Source organism: Lissotriton vulgaris, unplaced genomic scaffold (genome assembly GCF_964263255.1).
Source record: "Lissotriton vulgaris unplaced genomic scaffold, aLisVul1.2 SCAFFOLD_549, whole genome shotgun sequence".
In the NCBI taxonomy this organism is placed as follows: Eukaryota; Metazoa; Chordata; class Amphibia; order Caudata; family Salamandridae; genus Lissotriton; species Lissotriton vulgaris.
The window spans coordinates 362,449-386,991 of NW_028246744.1; the positions used below are offsets into that span (position 1 = coordinate 362,449).

The 24,543-nt window shown below is 44.2% G+C and overlaps 1 protein-coding gene across 1 annotated transcript in view; it reads left to right on the forward strand.

Moving 5' to 3' along the window:
• The window catches only part of KCNK17 (potassium two pore domain channel subfamily K member 17), a 173,234-nt gene that overhangs the window by 58,869 nt on the left and 89,822 nt on the right, over nucleotides 1-24,543 (forward strand). Inside the window, exon 2 of the mRNA XM_086949540.1 lies at nucleotides 4,403-4,517. Within this exon, the coding sequence (XP_086805666.1) occupies nucleotides 4,403-4,517 (115 nt within the window). The remainder of the gene's footprint in view (nucleotides 1-4,402; nucleotides 4,518-24,543) is intronic.

Consider the following 24,543-nt stretch of genomic DNA (forward strand, 5'->3'; position numbering starts at 1 on the left):
CAATGATACCCTCCTGCTTTCCCAGTCCCCTATGGGGATTCAACGGATATTGAATGGCTTTGGGGACTTTTGCCGATGCGGTGGTCTTGAGATAAATGCCGACAAAACAAAATGTATGATATTTAATCCCCCGGCGTCCACTCGACCAAATCCGACCCTGGGCAGTGTGAGGTTGGAAAGGGTTACGACTTTCCAGTATCTTGGGGTCAAACTTCATGAAAATTTGTCTTGGGGACCCCAACAAGTCAAATCTCAACTGAAACTGTCACAGTTGGCGGGTGGTATCCTTAAAGTCTCAAACACATCGACATTTAGGCCAGTGAGCCCAGCCGTGGAGATTTATAAGACCAAAGCAAGGGCTGCAGCTCTGTATGGGGGGGGGAGTTGTGGGGTCATTCCACTGCGCCAGCAATTGCTAAAATAGAAACAAAATTTATTAGGCAGTTGCTGACACTTACTCAAAGTACCCCGCTTCTCCCCTTAAGGTTAGACTTGGGACTGACACCTATAGAAGATGAGTTAGCGTTAAAGCCCCTCAGGTTTTGGTGTAGGTTATGGTCAACGCCAGATCTGCTAAATTATAGGCAAGAGCTTAAGCAGATACTAAGCTATAATAGTGTAGGAAAAATTCCCTGGTTGACGTTTATAAGGCATGAATTTTCAAGAATAGGCTTACCTGCTATCTGGGACAATCCGGAAACGGGCCTGTCGCGAGGTATCGCGTAAGTCCCTCACTAGGGTTTTTAAAGAAAAAAAATGAATTCTCTTGTTTGTGCCTCTAATGCTGGCACCCTGACTAATTCTTTTTTAGCCTTCGAAAATTCTTACTATTTTGAGGATTTTATGGATGTTGTCTTCCCGATTTTAGCAAGGAAATTTTTATTCAATGGAGATACGGCACTTTATCACTTAAAGCTTTTACAAGTAAATGGTCAGCCTCCACTAATAAGTCATGTCCAGGATGTAGCTGTGACGTAGAGGACGAACTTAATGTGCTCTTCTTCTGTCCAGCCTACACTAAATCCAGGAAGTATTGGCTGGTACCACTTTGTAGAAACTTAGGTTTTAAACGCTGTTTACATGCCTTTAGAATTCTAAAGTCTGACACATCAAGTTCTATCGTATTTGTACTTTCTAAATATTTATTAGCTATGTGGTCCAAGCGGCGTCAATTAATTGATATTGATTGCTCGGTCTAAATACTTTGAACTTTTTTCTACTTGAAGATGTTAATATGTCTACAATGAATTTTACTGTGTCCATGCAATGAATTCTGTATTTAATCTCCTTTTATCATGTTTTATTCTGTACTCTTTTATGGCCAAAATGGACGAAATAAAGAATTTTTGATATAGGACTTGTAGGTTCACCAAGAACCTGAGGAACCCAGAGCCAATAACTGAGCAGTGTCTTGCAATGGTTTTTATTGTGTACCAGGTATATAGCAATTCATTTGGGAAAATAAAAACAGTGAAAAATCGGTATGAAAGACACCTATATATTTCCAAAATGGGAACAAAATATAGAGTTTAGAAACAGTAGCTATTTGCACATCTCTGAAATTGTGGGTACCCATACTAGCATGTAAATTATAGGACATTTTTCAAAGTGACCTATTTTTTACACATTGCCTTACATTTGGAAGGCAGAATGCATCAAAAGTCAATAGGTAATAACAGTTGTTCTACAATTTTGTGTTACCCTAAGTCTCTTGATACAAATGGTACCTCACTTGTGTGGGTAGATCTAGTGCCCACAACAGGAAACGGCGCAAAATGCAATGTGGACACATCGCAGTTTTACAGTGAAAACTGACCCTTTGTTTTGAAAAGTGCCTAGCTGTAGAACCCTTGCTCTGTCGGAACCTAGGGAAACCTAGGAAACCTATACATTTTTGAAAACTAGACGCTCGGAGAAATCCAGGATGGGGTAACTTGTGTGGCTCTCATCAGGTTGCGTTACCCAGAATGCATTGCAAACCTCAAACTTTGTTCAAAAAACACATGTTCCTCACATTTCTGTGATGAAAAGGTCTGGAGTCTGTGTGGATCCCCAAATTTCCACCCACCCTGCACTCCCCCAAAAAATTGGTACCTCACTCGTGTGGGTGGGTCAAGTACCAGCGACAGGCAAGGGCCCAAAACGTATTGTGGAGACATGAAAATTACCTGTCGCAAAACATCCTGGTTTTGCAGGGGGGCACCTGTTTTTTTGGCCCTGGGCTTGGCGGCCATCTAGGGAAACCTACCAAACCTACACATTTCTGAAAATTAGAGACTGGGGGGAGACCAGGGAGGTATGTCTTGCATGGATCCCCCAACATTTCCCTACCCCGAATCCCCTGCAAACCTATAATAAAAATGTTGCTGAAAAAAAAGAGTTTTTATCCAATTTTTGTGTGGGAAAGTTGTAGGATCACTGGGCTGACACAAATTTCCTATAACCTAGCATTTCCCCAGGTCTCCTAATAAAAATGATACCTCACTTGTGTGGGTAGGCAAAGTGGCTGCAACAGGAAATGGCTCAAATGGTACTGTGGAGACTTCAAAATTACCTATCATAAAACTACCTGGTTTTGCGGGGGCACCTGTTCTTTTAGCCCTGGACTCCCGGCCATCTAGGGAAACATACCAAACTCACACATTTCTGAAAACTAGACACCCTAGGAGTCTACTGAGGTATGGCTGGTGTGGATCCTCCAATGTTTTCCTACCCCAGATCCCCTGCAAACCTCAAATTCAGCTGGAAAAAAATCACTTTTCCACACATTTTTGTGTGGGCTCACTGTGCCGGCCCAAATGTCCTACAACCTAGTGTTCCCCTTGGTCTCCCGAGTAAAATGATACCTCCCATTTGTTTCGGTGCTCGGGGTGGAGATAACCCCATGAGCACCGAAACAATGAAACTGAAACTAAGTTTCAGTTCCATTTTCAATACAATGACTTCAGCGCGCCATGCGCGTGATCGTCATTGCATTAAAAATAAAAAAAAGGCCTCAGGAGGTTGGGGAAGCTCTTCTCCACCTCCCAAGGCCAACAAAAAAAAGGAAATCCCTCTGCTGTCTGCAGCAGAGGTATGTAGTTCCACTGTACTCATGACGAAATGGTTCTGTCATGAGCACAGGAGCACTGGTGCTCATGACAGAACCATTCCGTCATGAGCACCGAAAGGGTTAAGTTCACCCCAAAGTGTTGTATGTAAACCCAGCAGCCCTTTCCAGCAAGCTTTGACACTCAAGCAGGATTTCACACTGTAAAATCAAAAAGGATGCTCACAGCCCTCACCCTACAATTGTAAGAGGTTTAGAGGAGTCATCTTTGCTCAGCCTATTGTTTGCTCCTGGGAGGCCTTTAACACAATTTTCACAACTTTTCCAATGGATTACTGGCTGGCAGAAGTTTGAGAGCAAATGCAAATTAGCCTCCCGGAACTTCCTGCAGGGAAAAGGTACATTTCTAAACACTACTTGTCCTTTAAATCTATTTAAGATGCATTGAGTTGGATTGTAATAATGATCACAAATAGTTGTTTAATTATTTTTCTAGCTCGTCCCATTCCTGAGATACAGTATTGGAATTTTAAACTCTGGTTTTCTACACCAGGCCCTGCGTATATTGTGTATCATAAATTAGGTCTTATAGCTAAGTTAACTATACCAGTTAGAAATGTGTTAAATCAACTATATTTAAAGGGGGAGCACAGATGCTTTACGACTGGTTAGCAGGATGAAAGTGTACTGAGCACTAAAGCCAGGAAAAATATAGGGTCCAAGAAAAGGTGGAAAATATGAGGTGGCCACACAGAAAAGGTAGGTGTCCTACAACCTCCCAACCCCATGGTCATTTTTTGCATTTTACACTTCTGTGCTGAAAAAAAGGTCAAATTTATTTTTTTACCGATTCCACTGCCATCCACTTTCTTGGGTAAGTAAATAAAAAACCAAAGCAAATGGCACCCACGTTATTCCACTGGCCATATACGTTGTCATGCATGTGCGTGTGTTTGTCATCACACAGACGTGTGCCTGAGGAAATACGCAACTGTTAGCTTAGGTTGCACCATTGTGCCTTTTTTTTTTTTTTTTTTTTTTGACAGTGCTGCACAGAATCGGGTAAAATTGTGCTTACTTTTTCCTTGATATTATATAGCATCGCCAGAAGGCATTGGCTCAACCAATAGGTTGTAGAGGCGACACCTATGGCTTTGCCAATGCCTGTTACCTTTGCTAACTCTTAATGCATCTACATTGACGAGGGATAGTCGGGCACATGCTTTCGTACCTTCTATTCCAAAGTTTATTGACTCACTATAAATTACTTTGAGAGTGTTGTATTACTCACTTCTTGCATGCTTAGGTGTTCTATGGGCCATCATATATATTACTGTATCCTTCTTCCTATAGGGTATCGTTGAAGCCTACAAGCACGGCATCACTATTGACAAAAACACTACGACCATGGGCAAATGGAAGTTTGCAGGCTCTTTCTTCTTCTCTGTCACTGCCATAACAACGATTGGTAGGTGTCTCCATGATTCTCAGCTTGGTGGGCCTGCCTCTATTTCATGATCAAACTGAAATATGTATTGTAGATGTTCCCCATTGTGTCAATAGTTTCTATCAAGACCATGTCCAGGTGCATCAACCGCATGTTTCAAAGCCATGCTATAAAGCATATATAGCATATATTAAAATCGTGAGTCACAAAGTCATTAGTTTGTGTCAAAGCCATACCTCAGAGAGTTGACTACTGACCTGGCAACTTTCAAGAACATCTTCAAACTTGGCTTTTCAAGAATTAGTTGTGGCTCAGGGTCCTGCTGCATGTTTCTTCAGCGACTGGACACTCTTGTTGAGTAGCTGTGCGCTATACTAAATACCTTTCATTCATTCATTCAAGCTATGCTTCAGCGAGTCAGCAGTACATATCTAAGCAATTCTTCAGAGAGTCAATAGTATGTCAAAGCCATGCTTCAGAAAGTCAATTGTATGTATCAAAGCCATGCTTCAGGGAGTCAATAGTATTCTTCAAAGCCATGCTTCAGAGAGTTAATAGTATGTGTCAAAGACATACTTCAGAGTCAATAGTGTGTATCAAAGCCATACTTCAGAGTCAATAGTATGTATCAAAAAAATGCTTCAGAGAGTCAATAGTATGTATCAAAGCCATGCTTTAGATAGTCAATAGTATGTATCAAAGCCATGCTTTAGATAGTCAATAGTATGTATCAAAGCCATGCTTTAGATAGTCAATAGTATGTATCAAAGCCATGCTTCAGAGAGTAAATAGTATGTATCAAAGCCATGCTTCAGAGAGTCAATAGTATGTATCAAAGCCATGCTTCAGAGAGTCAATAGTATGTATCAAAGCCATGCTCCAGATAGTCAATAGTAAGTATCAAAGCCATGCTTCAGAAAGTCAATAGTATGTATCAAAGCCATGCTTCACAGAGTCAGCAGTATATATCTACTAACGTTTCAGAGAGTGAATAATATATATGAAAGTCATGCTTCAGAGAGTCAATTGTATGTATCAAAGCCATGCTTCAGAAAGTCAATAGTGTGTATCAAAGCCCTGCTTCACAGAGTCAGCAGCTCATATCTAACAACGCTTCAGAGAGTCAATAGTATGTATCAAAGACATGCTTCAGAAAGTCAATAGTATGTATCAAAGCCATGCTTTAGATAGTCAATAGTGTGTATCAAAGCCATGCCTCAGAGAGTCAATAGTATGTATCATAGCCATACTTCAGAAAGTCAATTGTATGTATCAAAGACATGCTTCAGAAAGTCAATAGTATGTATCAAAGCCATGCTTTAGATAGTCAATAGTATGTATCAAAGCCATGCTTCAGAGAGTCAATAGTGTGTATCAAAGCCCTGCTTCACAGAGTCAGCAGCTCATATCTAACAACGCTTCAGAGAGTCAATAGTATGTGTCAAAGACATACTTCAGAGTCAATAGTGTGTATCAAAGCCATACTTCAGAGTCAATAGTATGTATCAAAAAAATGCTTCAGAGAGTCAATAGTATGTATCAAAGCCATGCTTTAGATAGTCAATAGTATGTATCAAAGCCATGCTTTAGATAGTCAATAGTATGTATCAAAGCCATGCTTTAGATAGTCAATAGTATGTATCAAAGCCAATCAAAGCCATGCTTCAGAGAGTAAATAGTATGTATCAAAGCCATGCTTCAGAGAGTCAATAGTATGTATCAAAGCCATGCTTCAGAGAGTCAATAGTATGTATCAAAGCCATGCTCCAGATAGTCAATAGTAAGTATCAAAGCCATGCTTCAGAAAGTCAATAGTATGTATCAAAGCCATGCTTCACAGAGTCAGCAGTATATATCTACTAACGTTTCAGAGAGTGAATAATATATATGAAAGTCATGCTTCAGAGAGTCAATTGTATGTATCAAAGCCATGCTTCAGAAAGTCAATAGTGTGTATCAAAGCCATGCTTCACAGAGTCAGCAGCTCATATCTAACAACGCTTCAGAGAGTCAATAGTATGTATCAAAGACATGCTTCAGAAAGTCAATAGTATGTATCAAAGCCATGCTTTAGATAGTCAATAGTGTGTATCAAAGCCATGCTTCAGAGAGTCAATAGTATGTATCATAGCCATACTTCAGAAAGTCAATTGTATGTATCAAAGACATGCTTCAGAAAGTCAATAGTATGTATCAAAGCCATGCTTTAGATAGTCAATAGTATGTATCAAAGCCATGCTTCAGAGAGTCAATAGTGTGTATCAAAGCCATGCTTCACAGAGTCAGCAGCTCATATCTAACAACGCTTCAGAGAGTCAATAGTGTGTATCAAAGCCCTGCTTCACAGAGTCAGCAGCTCATATCTAACAACGCTTCAGAGAGTCAATAGTATGTATCAAAGACATGCTTCAGAAAGTCAATAGTATGTATCAAAGCCATGCTTTAGATAGTCAATAGTGTGTATCAAAGCCATGCTTCAGAGAGTCAATAGTATGTATCATAGCCATGCTTCAGAAAGTCAATAGTGTGTATCAAAGCCATGCTTCAGAAAGTCAATAGTGTGTATCAAAGCCATGCTTTAGATAGTCAATAGTATGTATCAAAGCCATGCTTCAGAGAGTCAATAGTGTGTATCAAAGCCCTGCTTCACAGAGTCAGCAGCTCATATCTAACAACGCTTCAGAGAGTCAATAGTATGTATCAAAGACATGCTTCAGAAAGTCAATAGTATGTATCAAAGCCATGCTTTAGATAGTCAATAGTGTGTATCAAAGCCATGCTTCAGAGAGTCAATAGTATGTATCATAGCCATGCTTCAGAAAGTCAATAGTGTGTATCAAAGCCATGCTTCAGAAAGTCAATAGTGTGTATCAAAGCCCTGCTTCACAGAGTCAGCAGCTCATATCAAACAACGCTTCAGAGAGTCAATAGTATGTATCAAAGACATGCTTCAGAAAGTCAATAGTATGTATCAAAGCCATGCTTTAGATAGTCAATAGTGTGTATCAAAGCCATGCTTCAGAGAGTCAATAGTATGTATCAAAGACATGCTTCAGAAAGTCAATAGTATGTATCAAAGCCATGCTTTAGATAGTCAATAGTGTGTATCAAAGCCATGCTTCAGAGAGTCAATAGTATGTATCATAGCCATACTTCAGAAAGTCAATTGTATGTATCAAAGACATGCTTCAGAAAGTCAATAGTATGTATCAAAGCCATGCTTTAGATAGTCAATAGTATGTATCAAAGCCATGCTTCAGAGAGTCAATAGTATGTATCATAGCCATACTTCAGAAAGTCAATTGTATGTATCAAAGACATGCTTCAGAAAGTCAATAGTATGTATCAAAGCCATGCTTTAGATAGTCAATAGTATGTATCAAAGCCATGCTTCAGAGAGTCAATAGTATGTATCAAAGCCATACTTCAGAGAGTCAATAGTATGTATTAAATCCATGCTTTAGAGAGTCAATAGAAAGTATCAAAGTCATGCTTCAAAGAGTCAAATACTGTGTATCAAAGCCATGCTTCAGAGTCAATAGTATGTATCAAAGCCGTGCTTCAGAGAGTCTATAGAAAGTATCAAAGCCATGATTCAAAGAGTCAAATACTGTGTATCAAAGGGGGCTTCTCTGTGGGGTTCTTGGGGGAGCTCATTCCAGGAGCGCCGCAACCGATGCCGCCTCACCGCTGTGGGCACTCCCGCTTGCAGCGGAGATGTCCCGAGCCCGCTCGCAGCCCGGCTCCTCGCCGCCTCTCAGGTTCCTCGTCCGCCGCCATCCTGAGCTGTGCAGCCGCCGAGTTCTGCCGCGTTCTGACCGCCCGCAGGGCAGGAGCTCCCTCAGTGCCTCTGGCAATTATCTACTGGGCTTGCGCAGCTGGCGGTTGATCTTGTCAGCGGCTCCCAGTATTAATGCCCTCTTCGCTTCCGCCATGGCCGGAGGCTCGATGCAGGACCCCCCAGCTCTCTCAGACATCGGCAGAGGAGGCTCTCAGCTCCGGCTACGAACTGGGCAAAGCGGGACAGCAGTGGATGCAAGAGACAACTTCTCTCCTCCACCACCAACAGCTCAGCACCCGGGTGGGCGCAATTTTCTGCGGTGAAGCTCCGGGGCTCACCGGTTTGGTTCGGGGGCAGACTGCGGGTCTGTCAGAACACTGAGAGCCTGCTTTTGGCTGCCGCTGAGCCCCCCATGCACAACGCCACCACCCACAGCGTGTTTAACTGGGCTCTGGTGAGAGGCCCCCTCCTCCTTCCCTTTAAATGTTGTTTTAGACTTTGCTGCCTCCCGATCTGCATTCAGCTGCCTTGGCGCCTGTGGTCTTTCTTCCCTGACCCCTGGTCTCCAGATTGAACTCCTCTGCCCCAGCTCCTTTGCTTTGCTGCGGACTTCCTTTCTCCCCCCGGACGTGCTGGCTATGGCAGCCCTCTTCCTGGACTTTCGGACTTGGATCTTTATGCTCCCGCCATTTTCTTTTTATGACTCGCTTTTTCTTCTACCTTTCTCCTCCGCCATTTTAGCGATCTCTGGCCTCCCCCTCTGTCCCAGCGACCTTTCTTTTGTCTCTCCTGTTGCCTCTGACACACTCTTCACTGTTTTACTCATTACTATCTGCTTCCCTCTCTCGTTTGTCTCACTTTCCTACCCTTCTCGGTCCCTCCCTTGGTGCTGGGACTGCATCCCCTCTCCGACCCCACTTAATGGAACTCTGCTTTTCTGTATATAGAGATAACTCTAATCACTAGTATATGCAGTAGACCTTTGTACTCTCTACCATTCCTATGTGACTCTTAGAGTATATCCATTCATATCCCTTCCCTATGTATATAGAGATAACTCTAATCACTAGTATATGCTATAGACCTTTGTACTCTCTACCATTCCTATGTGACTCTTAGAGTATATCCATTCGTATCCCTTCCCTATGTATATAGAGATAACTCTAATCACTAGTATATGCTGTAGACCTTTGTAATATCTACCATTCCTATGTGACTCTTAGAGTATATGCAAAATAGCAGGAGAAAGTCAGTCTATTGTTATGACACGACAACCTGGTCAGCTCCAAGAAAACCGTCCACCAGATGCAAATAACCTGCCCAATACTTGGCTAGGGAGAAGTCTCCATCAGCCCACCCATTTGGCGGAACTGAAGGAGTGCAGTGCTCGTGAAATACAGGTGCAATTAAAAATGGCTATGGGGACAAAAAATGAAGTTTATTAGGTATTGTTTGACATATGGACAATACCTAATAAACTTCATTTTTTGTCCCCATAGCCATTTTTAATTGCACCTGTATTTCACGAGCACTGCACTCCATCAGTTGTCTCTTACCTTGAACAACTACTTTGGCTGAGAACAGTGAGAGTATTTGGCCTGGTACCTACCTATGTTAGCCCCAGTGCAGCATCTGGTTACACTTGACCTTTCTCTCATAGTCTTCCAAATGACGAAGTTCCGCCAAATGGGTGGGCTGATGGAGACTTCTCCCTAGCCAAGTATTGGGCAGGTTATTTGCATCTGGTGGACGGTTTTCTTGGAGCTGACCAGGTTGTCTTGTCATAACAATAGACTTCTCCTGTTATTTTGCAAGTTCTGTATTGGGGATATTGAGTAAAGTTGGTCTATAAATACTATCCCCTAGACCCTCCCACACACGTTTTTTCTACTCTTAGAGTATATCCATCTGTAACACTTCCCTATGCATATAGAGACTAGCAGCCCGTCCCGACGTTGTCCGGGTATGAATTGCTGCCGGCCAGTAGTATATTGTTTTGTAGGATTTCGTTTTGATAGCATTTCTTATCTGTGACAGGTCTGTGAAACGCTCTGATTCACAGTGCACTGCTGGTGCACTTAAGAGTGCGCGTTCAGTAGTGTGTGAACTCGAGTTTCCCTACTTTCTTTTTCCTTGCAATATTATATAGCGCGAACTCGACAACATGGCATGAGCACAATTTACATTACAGAAGAACACATTCATTTTTGGTAGGCACGGGGAGACAAAGCGATTTGCCTAGAATCGCAGGATGTTGAGCTAATGCCGAGATTCGAAAGTAAGTCCCCAGCTCTAAAGTTCGCAATTCTAGAACATGTGGCAGAGGTGTGTCTAAAAGTGTGTGTCTGTGCTGGCCATCAATGAGAGAGACCTGTGCATTTTTCAAATGGGTGGTGAAAAAATATGAGTATGTTGCTGCAGATGTGGGCCGCCGTGCCACCAATGTACCTACCGGGGGAGGGTAAACACCCATTATTCCGCAACTTTCTTTCCGCATACCATCACTCCGCATACTTTCATTACGAAAGTACCATGTCTCTGCAATGCCATTATAACGCATGGCATTACATTTTATATGCTTTTACCACGCATACATTTACAACGAAATTCGTTGTAAATGCATGAATGGTAAAAGCATGTTTTTTTTAATGTTTGGATAAGGTAAGTATGGGTATAGGGGTATATGTTTTGGGGTACTGAGGTATATGTTTTGGGGTGTTTGGGTATTTTAAGAGTTCAGATAAAGTTTTGGGTTATGGGGTACAGGGGTAGTTTTAGGGTTTAGGGATAGGAATGAGGTTTGGGGTACAGGGGTATTTTTAGGGTTCTGGGCTAGGTTTGGGTTTTGGGGTACAGGGTTATTTTTAGAGTTCGGGGCTAGGTTTGGATTTTGGGGTACAGGGGTATTTTTAGGGTTCAGGGGTAGGTTTGGGTTTTTGGATACAGGGGTATTTTAAGGGTTCAGGGCTAGGTTTGGGTTTTGGGGTACAGGGGTATTTTAGGATTCAGGGGTAGGTTTGGGTTTTGGGGTACAGAGGTATTTTTAGGGTTCAGGGCTAGGTTTGTGTTTTGGGGTACAGGGGTATTTTTAGGGTTCAGGGATAGGTTTGGGTTTTGAGGTACAGGGGTATTTATAGGTTTCAGGCGTAGGTTTGGGTTTTGGGGTACAGGGGTATTTTTAGGGTTCAGGGCTAGGTTTGGGTTTTGGGGTACAGTGGTATTTTTAGGGTTCAGGGCTAGGTTTGGGTTTTGGGGTACAGGGGTATTTTTAGGGTTCAGAGGTAGGTTTGGGTTTTGAGGTACAGGGGTATTTATAGGGTTCAGAGCTAGGTTTGGGTTTTGGGGCACAGGGGTATTTTTAGGGTTTAGGGATAGGTTTGGGTTTTAGGGTACAGGGTATATTTATAGGGTTAAGATGGGTTAGTGTTTAAGAGTGTTGGGGTATTTTAAGGAGTGAGGGTGGGTTATGATTATGGGGTGCAGGGGTATTTAAAGGGAGCAGGGTGGGATTAGCACACGATATGAGACTTGGCATGAAGGGCGGAACGTACCACACGCCCCCAGCGTTTGTCATGCCCCCAGCACACGCCCACAGCACAACGCAGACACGCCCACAAGGGACTACTTTGCTGGCCCGGTTCTTTTACCTTTTAAATGTATATGGTGGGCATCTGCATAGCCTATGTCCTTCTGCTGCAACTGCCCTTTCCAACGCTGTATTGGGTGTTGTGATTGGTGCTGTGGTTCCTTAGATTACCCGCCTCAAAGGTTTGGGCTCTCTCTTTATTATATTAGTATGGATAACTCTAATCACTAGTATATCCAGTAGACCTTTGTACTCTCTACCATTCCTATGTGACTCTTAGAGTATATCCATTTGTATCCCTTCCCTATGTATATAGAGATAACTCTAATCACTAGTATATGCAGTAGACCTTTGTACTCTCTACCATTCCTATGTGCATCTTAGAGTATATCCATTCACATCCCTTCCCTATGTATATAAAGGTAACTCTAATCACTAGTATATGCAGTAGACCATTGTACTCTCTACCATTCCTATGTGACTCTTAGAGTATATCCATTCACATCCCTTCCCTATGTATATAGAGATAACTCTAATCACTAGTATATGCCGTAGACCATTGTACTCTCTACCATTGCTATGTGTCTCTTAGAGTATATCCATTGGTATCCCTTCCCTATGATAGAGATAACTCTAATCACTAGTATATGCAGTAGACCATTGTACTCTCTACCATTCCTATGTGACTCTTAGAGTATATCCATTTGTATCTCTTCCTTATGTATATAGAGATAACTCTAATCACTAGTATATGCAGTAGACCATTGTACTCTCTACCATTCCTATGTCACTCTTAGAGTATATACATTCACATCCCTTCCCTATGTATATAGAGATAACTCTAATCACTAGTATATGCCGTAGACCTTTGCACTCTCTGTCATTCCTATGTGACTCTTAGAGTATATCCATTCACATCCCTTCCCTATGTATATAGAGGTAACTCTAATCACTAGTATATGCCGTAGACCTTTGCACTCTCTGCCATTCCTATGTGACTCTTAGAGTATATCCATTCACATCCCTTCCCTATGTATATAGAGATAACTCTAATCACTAGTATATGCAGTAGACCTTTGTACTCTCTACCATTCCTATGTGAGTCTTAGAGTATATCCATTCGTATCCCTTCCCTATGTATATAGAGATAATTATAATCACCAGTCTCTTCTTTGTGTGACTTTACATCTTGTACATTTGCAATTTTTTTCTGCGTGTATCTTTTATGTAACACATGTAATCCTAAATCCTTATGTTTTGCAACTGGTTCTTATGTAAAGCGCTCTGACACCTTCGGGTAAAGTTCGTGCTATATAAAATCTCATTAAATAAAAAATATAAATAAAATAAATAAATTCCTTAAAGTCATGCTTCAGAGAGTCAGTAGTACATATATATCAATGCTTCAGAGAGTCATTAGTATGTATGTAAGCTATGCTTCAGAGAGTCAATAATATACATGAAAATCATACTTCAGAGAATCAGTAGAAAGTATCATAGCTATGTTTCGAAAGTTAAATCATATCTATTAAAACCATGCTTCAGCATGTCAATAGTAAATATAAAAGCCATGCGGCAGAAGTTCTGTGGTATACTTCAAAGCCATGCTTCGTAGGGGGAGTAGTATGTGTCCAATGTATGCTTAAGAGAGTTGGTAGTGTGTGCGCCAAACCCTACTTCAGAAAGTCAATAGTATGTATCAAAGCCAAGCTTTAGAAGATCAGTCGGATGTACCAAAAGTATGCCTCAGAGAGCCAATTGTGTGTATCAAAGCCATGTTTTAGGCTTCCATTCCATATTGCTCTTGGGAGTCGGTGCTATCTTTAGAAGACAATAGTAAGCATTGAAGGTATAATATAGAGAAAATTTAGAATCTCAGACATTCTAAAGAGCATTAATAGTATGCATCAAAGTCAGGCTTCAGAACCTCCATAGTATATATCAACACCATTCTGCAAAGAGTTAACAGTTATTGAAGCCCGGGGTCAGAGATTATATGGTAAGTTTTAGAGGTTCAAAGTAAGTTTCAAAGGAATGCTCCAGAGAGTCAATATTTTGGGGCTGATTACGACTTTGGCGGTCCGATGGACTGACAAACCCGCGGTCCTACCAGCGTATTACGAGATTTCATAAAAAGTGGGGGTTGAGGAAACTAACTGTTGCCTCAGGGCCAGGGGATACATGCACCCCCAGTTCCTGCATGCATGGAGCTGTGGCGCTCCCATTGCGGTGCCTTTCTGAGGGTCAGATGTGAGCCTTTACAAGGCACTACCGTGGGATTGCCGCCGGAGGACCGCCCGACTTGTATTCCAATAGGAATACTCCGGGCAACCAGATTACAGGTTTGGAGGACTTGGTGCGCGGCACTAGCGTGACGGTCCACTCCAAGACCCGAAACTCATAATCAGGCCCTGTGTCTTGAAGCTGTGGTTCAGAGGACCAGTAGGGTATTTTGAACATCTGCATCAAAACCACACTTCAGAGAGTTAATATTATGTCTCGAAGCTGTGATTCAGAGGACTAGTAGAGTAAGTCGAAGATCTGCATCAAAGCCACGCTTCAGAGAGTCAATATTATGTCTCAAAGCTGTGATTCAGAGGACCAGAAGTCATGTTGAAGATCTGCATCAAAGCCACGCTTCAGAGAGTCAATATTATGTCTTGTAGCTGTGATTCAGAGGACCAGCAGTGCATGTCGAAGATATGCATCAAAGCAACGCTCCAGAGAGTCAATATTATGTCTTGAAGCTCTGATTCAGAGGACCAGAAGTGCATGTCGAAGATCTGCATCAAAGCCACGCTCCAGAGACTCAATATTATGTCTTGTAGCTGTGATTCAGAGGACCAGCAGTGCATGTCGAAGATCTGCATCAAAGCCACACTCAAGAGAGTCAATATTATGTCTTGAAGCTCTGATTCAGAGGACCAGAAGTGCATGTCGAAGATCTGCATCAAAGCCACGCTTCAGAGAGTCAATATTATGTCTTGTAGCTGTGATTCAGAGGACCAGCAGTACATGTCGAAGATCTGCTTCAAAGCCACGCTCCAGAGAGTCAGTATTATATCTGAAAGCTGTGATTCAGAGGACCAGAAGTGCAAGTCGAACATCTGCATCAAAGCCACGCTTCAGAGAGTCAATGTTATGTCTCGAAGCTGTGATTCAGAGGACCAGCAGTGCATGTCGAAGATCTGCATCAAAGCCACACTCAAGAGAGTCAATATTATGTCTTGAAGCTCTGATTCAGAGGACCAGAAGTGCATGTCGAAGATCTGCATCAAAGCCACGCTTCAGAGAGTCAATATTATGTCTTGTAGCTGTGATTCAGAGGACCAGCAGTACATGTCGAAGATCTGCTTCAAAGCCACGTTCCAGAGAGTCAATATTATATCTCAAAGCTGTGATTCAGAGGACCAGAAGTGCAAGTCGAACATCTGCATCAAAGCCACGCTTCAGAGAGTCAATATTATGTCTCGAAGCTGTGATTCAGAGGACCAGCAGTGCATGTCGAAGATCTGCATCAAAGCCACACTCAAGAGAGTCAATATTATGTCTTGAAGCTGTGATTCAGAGGACCAATAGAGTAAGTCAAAGATCTGCATCAAAGCCACACTCAAGAGAGTCAATATTATGTCTTGAAGCTGTGATTCAGAGGACCAATAGAGTAAGTCGAAGATCTGCATCAAAGCCACGCTCAAGAGAGTCAATAATATGTCTTGAAGCTGTGATTCAGAGGACCAATAGAGTAAGTCGAAGATCTGCATCAAAGCCACGCTCAAGAGAGTCAATATTATGTCTCAAAGCTGTGATTCAGAGGACCAATAGAGTAAGTCGAAGATCTGCATCAAAGCCACGCTTCAGAGAGTCAATATTATGTCTTGGAGCTGTGATTCAGAGGACCAGCAGAGTAAGTCGAAGATCTGCATCAAAGCCACGCTCAAGAGAGTCAATATTATGTCTCAAAGCTGTGATTCAGAGGACCAGTAGAGTAAGTCGAAGATCTGCATCAAAGCCACGCTTCAGAGAGTCAATATTATGTCTTGAAGCTCTGATTCAGAGGACCAGCAGAGTAAGTCGAAGATCTGCATCAAAGCCACGCTCAAGAGAGTCAATATTTTGTCTTGGAGCTGTGATTCAGAGGACCAGCAGAGTAAGTCGAAGATCTGCATCAAAGCCACGCTCAAGAGAGTCAATATTATGTCTCAAAGCTGTGATTCAGAGGACCAGTAGAGTAAGTCGAAGATCTGCATCAAAGCCACGCTCAAGAGAGTCAATATTATGTCTCAAAGCTGTGATTCAGAAGACCAATAGAGTAAGTCGAAGATCTGCATCAAAGCCACGCTCAAGAGAGTCAATATTATGTCTTGAAGCTGTGATTCAGAGGACCAGCAGAGTAAGTCGAAGATCTGCATCAAAGCCACACTCAAGAGAGTCAATATTATGTCTTGGAGCTGTGATTCAGAGGACCAGCAGAGTAAGTCGAAGATCTGCATCAAAGCCACGCTCAAGAGAGTCAATATTATGTCTCAAAGCTGTGATTCAGAGGACCCGTAGAGTACGTCGAAGATCTGCATCAAAACCACGCTCAAGAGAGTCAATATTATGTCTCAAAGCTGTGATTCAGAGGACCAACAGAGTAAGTCGAAGATCTGCATCAAAGCCACGCTCAAGAGAGTCAATATTATGTCTCAAAGCTGTGATTCAGAGGACTAACAGAGTAAGTCGAAGATCTGCATCAAAGCCACGCTCAAGAGAGTCAATATTATGTCTTGAAGCTGTGATTCAGAGGACCAATAGAGTAAGTCGAAGATCTGCATCAAAGCCACGCTCAAGAGAGTCAATATTATGTCTCAAAGCTGTGATTCAGAGGACCAGAAGTCATGTCGAAGATATGCATCAAAGCCACGCTCCAGAGAGTCAATAGTATGTCTTGAAGCTCTGATTCAGAGGACCAGCAGTGTATATCAAAGATATGCATCAAAGCCACACTCAAGAGAGTCAATATTATGTCTCGAAGCTGTGATTCAGAGGACCACTGGAGTAAGTCAAAGATCTGCATCAAAGCCACGCTTCAGAGAGTCAATGTTATGTCTCGAAGCTGTGATTCAAAGGATCAGTAGAGTAAGTCGGAAGATCTGCATCAAAGCCACACTTCAGAGAGTCAATATTATGTCTCGAAGCTGTGATTCAGAGGACCACTGGAGTAAGTCAAAGATCTGCATCAAAGCTACTCTCCAGAGAGTCAATATTATGCCTCAAGGCAGTAGTTTAGAGAGTCAATGGTCAATAATGTGCAGTGAAGGTATGCCTTAGAAAACCAATAGTATATATTGGAGGCAGGTTCTAGAGCATAATAGTATGTTTCAAAGCCATGTTCCAGAGTCAGTATTAAGTCTCAAAGCTTTACTTCAGAGGACCAATAGTGTGTAACCAAGAAATGCTTCTAAGCCAATCTCTAGAGGGGTAATGACATGTATGGAAGTTATGGTGAAAAGCCTTACTTTAGAGTGTGCATGGTATGCATTGAAGCCAAGTGTTAGAGGTTCCATAGTGTATTTCAAAGCCATGTTTCTGAGAAGCAATATTATCGCAATGCACAAAGATGAAGTAGCATGCAGAGAGTCCATTGTATGTTTTCAAGTAGCCTAGGGTGTATGCCCCAGAGTTTTGCTTTTATTGGATTCCTAGAGTCTGGATTTATTGATATGTTTAAGATTATGGTGCCCTTGAGGCCTGCTGAACCAGCTAATCTTGAGGCCATATTAGCATTCCTAGAAAGGAATAATTGCACGATATACATATATATAATAGTCAAGCGAATTATCATATAAGTATGCCTACCTCAACACAGTACTCAACAGCCATGAGCATCTTCCAGTTCTCCGGGAGTCAAGGCATCAGAGGTGCTCACCCTCACTACAATTTGTCAAATACATTACTGTGCAAACTCAACATTCTGGGGGCATAGGAGAAGCGGTAAGTGTGCCACCACCCAGATACACCATAGTTTCATGTCCATCACCACTCACTCATTAGACAATTTAGATATCGAAAGGGGCACTGTATGGCAGTCACCATTGTCTGAGAGATCACGTAAGAATGCATCCTAGGCTAGCGTTGTTTCTGGCCGACACATCATCACAGCCTGAGACTTGAGGGCAATGTTTTCAGCCGCAACCCATTATGTTGCATTTCCTTTCGAACTTGTGACACGTCGGGCGATAGTAGGCTGCCAGGCCATCACATATTAGCTTTGGCTACAACCATGGTTTAGTCAAAGTTGTTACATTCCGACTGTTCCTTCTTAGTCCACAGCATCATGATGGGTGGTCAAGTTTCAAGTTTAGATAAGGTAAATCTTCCAATTACAAAAGCTGATTTCTCTGGTCACAGTCCTCCAGAAGGCTCCAAGACTGGGGAAGTCCAAACCATATGGTAGAATCAGCGGTATCAACTTGAACATTCATTAGAGGTATTAGCCTACATTTTGAGGAGTCAATTGTGTCACTTATGTCCAATTAACATAATTCCGCTGCAATCATTTGAAAGAATTCTTAGAGACCCATGTTTTATGCTCCTTTTCACTTGTCCATATCATAATCAGAGTGGTCTAATCCTTTGTCGCTCCCTCATTGTGCCCTTAAGTCATTCAGTATTGGTTCATCCGTACCCCTCATGCCAAGCATGGCTGAGTTATTGATTTTCTTTCATTCTCTAGTATTAAAAGCAATTTCAGTGCCCCGCACTGTTGTGGTATGGAATTTTCAGACTTCGAAGTACGCCACAGCATAGCGGCAAGATGGCAGTGCATTAAGAACTGCCCAGCTGGAGCTCACACTTCCTATCTAATTCCTTGTTTGCAAACTTAACTATTGCCTGTAGGAAGGTGGACACCTGACTATGGTTGCCCCCAACTTTTTGCCTGGTGTTTTGCTGGTTTTCCGACTTAGTTGACCTGGGGCCCTGCCAATCAGGACACCAGGTCTACTGCTCACTCTCTAAAATGGATTCCATGTACCTTAGGTACATTTCCAATTGGTACTGGGCCACCTTATCAGACCCTGTAACTCAGGGCATAGGTGTACCCAGGGCCTACCAGGGGCTGAAGCATGTATTATGCCACCCCTGGATGGCCATCTAAATCTGACACAACTGGCTGCACGACAGCTGGGGCAAGGTGGTGTAATCACCCTTTGCTTTAGATATAGTATACCTATATCTAACCCTAAAAGTGGACACACGGATTCCTATCAGTCACTCCTATGGCAGGCCTTAACAATCCTGAAGGCAGAGTGCTTGGAATCATGTGAGATGGTGCTCTGGCATGAGCTGAGCCCGTTTGCAGCTTGCGGAACCAAGTCCTAATAGCTGTTCCATGATAACGCATACCATATACTCTTAAGTGCATTATAATCCTCGCGGTTAAATGCTATCTTTGGTATCGCTTTATCAAAACATGTCGAGTAAGGTGTCATACGAATTGGAATACTAACCCCTCGCCAATTCTGGCGACGGGGTTAGCATTCCACCCTTCTAGAGGGACACGACATGTATGTAACTGTGAACCCAGGTTAAAGTTAACTCAAGCCTCAGCATCACAAAATGGATGCTGCCACCACAGACACGAGTCTGACCCCCTGCAGCTGGGAGTCCTTCCAGCGAGGGGAGCTTGGACAAAGGGTTTCCTGTCAGGGGCGGTGCTAGCACCATCCCAGACAGGGTTTTGTGTATCCTGGGTAGGCAGGGCTTTACAGGAAGGTGACTGCAAGTGGCACCCCGGTGCTCACTACGCATCTGCCGGCTAGAACCAGTTCCAGGGGCACACCAGCCCCTGGCCTGGGGAAAGTCCGGCATGGGAGAGGGGTGTAACCACCCCCCTTCCTGGTCCCACCCCTAGGGCAGGACCTAGTCGCGTACCCACCCCTTTCTTTAGGATAAAGGCAGGAGCGGGGACCCTTCCAAATTAGATCATCTTTGAATCAAGAAACTACTTTCTACGAAAGGAACTCTCGACTCTTCTCAAGATTTCTCCCTTGTGACTAAGGAGTAGTCACCCTGCATCCGCAGGCACCATCTAAGAACTCTGCGGTTTGCTGCACGTCCTTCCTCAGGAATCCGACCGACCAGCACGACGAGACCCAGCTTCCCTGGCACCTCTGACCTCTACCTACCTCTACAGCTAAGCTGAGAACCGTAGGTGCGACGAGACCTCGAGGGACCGGCCATCATCAGAACTGCACGACTTCTATCCAGCACGACCGCCGAGGGATCCTCTGGTGAATGCTTTGGGGTCCGAGAAGCCCCGACCCTGAGCAGCTCCAGCACCGAAGTCCAGCTCCCCAGCATCCACGAGATCTGCGTGGGGCCCTTCTGCTTTTTGCTGCTCACCGCGTTGTCTGGCTACTAGCCCGCTGGCTTGTGGCCTTTCCGACGACGCCCGACGACGACAACACTGCTGGTCTGGTTGCTCCAGACTGGCTCTTGCTCCCTTCCAAAAGAGGAGCACCCCGGACCCTCCTGGTCCACTCCAGACGCCATTTTAGGTCCACCGCGTGGGCTTGAATTTGCCAAGACTTGTTGCCCCAATCCTGGGTCCAGCGACGTCGACAGCATCAACCATCGTGGGACAGCTCGCACCTCCATCCTGGTCGCCGACAACGCCTCCTGGTCCGTGAGACTGCAGAGCCCAGCGTCGCCCACTCACCTGGTCGAGGTGACTACCATCCGGTGCCCTCCTGGTGCCATCTGACTACTGGCTAGTGGTCACGAACTTGGTCCCCTCTGCTTTCAGGTGTCATCCATCTTCGATCCAGGCTTGGATCCATCGAACCATCTTCACTGGTCGCCTGCCAGCAACTTCTTTTCTTCAGGCTCCATAGACTGCAACGAGGATTCCCGACGTCTTTTCAGACCTATGCAGCTGCAGCCCCTGGGCTAGGTAACTTCGGCATTTCGGTGCCCCAGCATAGCCTCACTATCCAAGGGTCCAGATCCTTTTAGTTTTTCAGCCTATCTAGTCGGGTTTGCCCGAGAACACTAACTTTGTCTTTACTAGCTCCCATAGACTTTGTCCCGCATCCCGCGTGAGAGTGCACACTCCTAGTCCTAGCGATTCCAAAGCCTATTAGTATAGTACTTACCTGCTAGTAATTTCGCATTCCACTTTCATAGTATATGGTTTTTCGTGCCCCTCGGGCATTTGTGTAAATTGTGCAACTTGAAGTATTTTCGTAAGAGTTTTGTTGTGTGCTTAGTACCCTGTCCTCATAAAGAGTACAGGGCTGTTGTGATCTAAATAAATACACTGTTTATTTTCATAACACTTGTGTGGTGTCCTTTCACTTGGTGTTCAAGGGGTATATGTGATGGTATAACAGCTGGCTTAACACGCCCTCTAGAGTTTAGCCCGAAGACTGCTCGTATCCACGCTACTAGGATAGCTGGTCTATAAGGTTGACTTACAACCAATCATCAATAAGGGTTGTTTGGACTGATACATAGTGATCACTAGAATAGTGAGCACTGCATATCAGGCCAACTTCTCACATTGCCTATGTACCAATTACCAATGCTAATGACTCATGTGCCACCGTCAGATAGCCCTAGTTGACCTTAATGCAGTTCTCCTAAACCCTAGGAGGCACCAGAGAGCCAAGGCTGACCTGTGCCCAGTTATCATACAATATGCGGGAAGGTTATGCTGTTAAGGAGTTCATGCCAGATCACTACTGCTGCTGTCAGTGGTGTTAGAGCTTGTTCTATAAACCTTGCCTCACTATGTTTATCTTGGGCAAGTCACCTGACAACCCACTGGCAACCAGCTGCCGGAAGTACCACTGAAAATTAGGGGTGGGTGAAAAATTGTGCCCCGCCGGCAGAGTTCGCAGAGTTTTGCCCACTCCAGAGTCTGCTTGGATCTTGGCGTTCCGGCCAAACTCCATCACCCGCCGCGTGGCAGAGTTTTTTCTCACGTGGGGCTCGCCAACATTAACTTGGTGAGCGCGAGCAAGAATTTGTGTTCCCTAGTGCAATGTGTGGGTGCTAGAGGTTTCCACTTGGAATGCAGAGTTCTGGCAAACTCCGCCACTCGCCCTGTGGCAGGGTTTTTTCTCACGTGCGGGTTGCCAACATTAACTTCCCCCAGTACGATTTATGGGTGCAAGAGTGCCTGTCGCAAGCTTTCTCAATGCAGGCAGTTGTGGCAGTTCACGACTGTTAGCGTTGAGAAAGTTTCTGCTCGAGTAGTAAATGTACTCGAGCAGCAGAATAAAGCAGCGCTCTCTGGCATGTCGCAAGGTGCCGATCGCACTGATTTTACAGCAAGGAACAAGCTCCCGGAGCAAAAATCAGCACGAGCAGTGCGATATGCTTTATTCGGCCCACTCGCAGGACTCCATGGAATCTCGCAGAGTTTTTATGTAATTCCGCATAATTGTACGGAGTGAAACTCTGCGAGTTCCGCCCACCCCTACCAAAATGAGGGACCTCAAGAGCACCTACAGAGACTGTTAACACCAGCTTCCTCTGTCTGATACTTCTCCTCTCACCCCTCCATACTAGCTTCAACTTCATTATCTGTAAATCTCTGCATGTGGACCAGTGGAATACTAGGGAAGTAGTACAAAGGGTGGCATAACCATTTTGGTCAGGGCAACTTATCCCTACACATGGTGTGTTAGGAGATGGTCACACCGCCCCGGCGTGCCAGCAAAGCGCTCGTCAAATTTCTCGTATATGCATCTTTCTCACGAGAGATCTTTATCTTTATTGTAACATTTAAGTCCTGGGTGTGGAGAATGTTGCACCATCACCATAGTTCATTCGTTCTCAGCTCTTTGCTCTTATGCTACAAGCCGGAGATTCCATAGCTGGAACAAACAGTAAAAATGAGAGTTTGCATCCTTGGAGGGGGACCTTTTGAACACAACAGCTGACCTTTGCTGTGGGACTGTCATAGAGTAATTTAATGAAATTCATTATCTGAACCCTGAGCTTCATAGTACAGAGGACCACATGAAGGAAATCCCACCCCAGGGCAGTGAAGGCCTTTCCAGTATCTAATGATGCTAAGATGGGTGACCCTTCCCCAACAGGTGGAGGTGCTTCTGGCAGAGATGACAACGCTCTGTTCTTTATGCACAAACATCGGCATTGATTCTCAAAGTCTAGTCGCCAATATTTTACTCAGGTCTAGGTTTAGCATAGACAAGGGACGATAGATGTCTTGCACAGTAAGGGTCTTAGTTATGAGCCCTTGCCTCACTTTTGCGCCGCCGGTGCGTCACTTTTTGTGAAGCACCAGCGGCGTAAAAAATGTGCCATGTTGCGTCATATTTACAAAGTGACGCATCTAGGTAGATGCGTCACTTTGTAAACTTCTGCGCCAGGAATAATGTATGCAGGGGTGGGCGTTCTGACGAAAGTAAGCCTCGTAGAAGTGACGCAGTGAAATCTATGAAATTTCACTACGTCATTTCTAGGACGCAAATGCGTCAATATCTTATGCCTGCCTCACAGCAGGCGTAAGACTGACGCAGACACATTTGAAATGGGACTTGTACATGTGAAATGATCCCTTGATGGAGTTGCAGCACTTTTGTGACACACTCCAGCAATGCGTCATTTTTGCGCCTACAGATACATCAGAAATACTGACGTCTCTGTAACTCGTTGCAACATGATGCATCATATTGTAAATATGACGCATACATCATGTCGCAAGGAGGGCGCAGTGAAAAGTGGCGCATCGCTGTTTTCATGCAGCGATGCGTCACTTTTCATAAATGAGGCCCTGGGTCTTGATCAGATTTGGCATCACTCATTGTTCGGGGGTTGGAGGGGATTCCAATGAAAGCCAATACGATTCAAATAGATGGGACACCATCCGTGTCTGAAATGCTCCACAACATTCTGCATGGAGGCCATCAGTAACCTGCATCTTGCCCTTGGGCATCATTTGATAGTGTTTGGAGTGTCTGCCTGGGTAATGGGAGGGTCCGGCAGCCCTCTCATCTCTAGGGTCAGCACCGGAAGGGATAGATCATTTTGATGGGGTGTTCGCTTCCTAGTACGTGGCGCTTGGGGAGAAGACTTAAGATGGGAGTAGCAAGCAACAAAGACTGCATTGATATCTCTTGGTGCACACCAGATTTCACAAGTTACAACAGGTAGGGGTCCATTAGGATGTAGGGCAGATGGCCACCACCCGCATGGCGATGGCGTTCCACCCTAGATCCTACCCCACCTGCCACCCATTTCCCCCCCACCATATTAGTGTGGCGGGGGACCCCTGCGGACGGAAAGACCGTCCGCCGCTTTTCCGTCCGGTCAACGAGTCGACTGGGCAGAAAAGGGTTTAATATGGTGGCGGTGTCTGCTAGACACCGCCATCCATATTACTATGCAGGCGGAGGGCAGCCTTTCTGCGGCGGCATTTGGAAAGGCATGCGGAGTCCACAATTGGGGGCCCGTTGTGAGCCCCCAGGTAGTTGGGGGATTGGGGGGGTGCACATGATAGTACCTATAGTACCCCCCTGCATTTGCATGCACAATGCGGCAGGCACCGCGTTGCCTGCCACTTTGTGCATGCAAATGCACAACATGCATTTTTAGCATTGCGGCGGGTGCTGCTGAAAGCACCGCCTGCTGCAATGTTAACAATGCGTGATGCGCCAGCCAGTGTG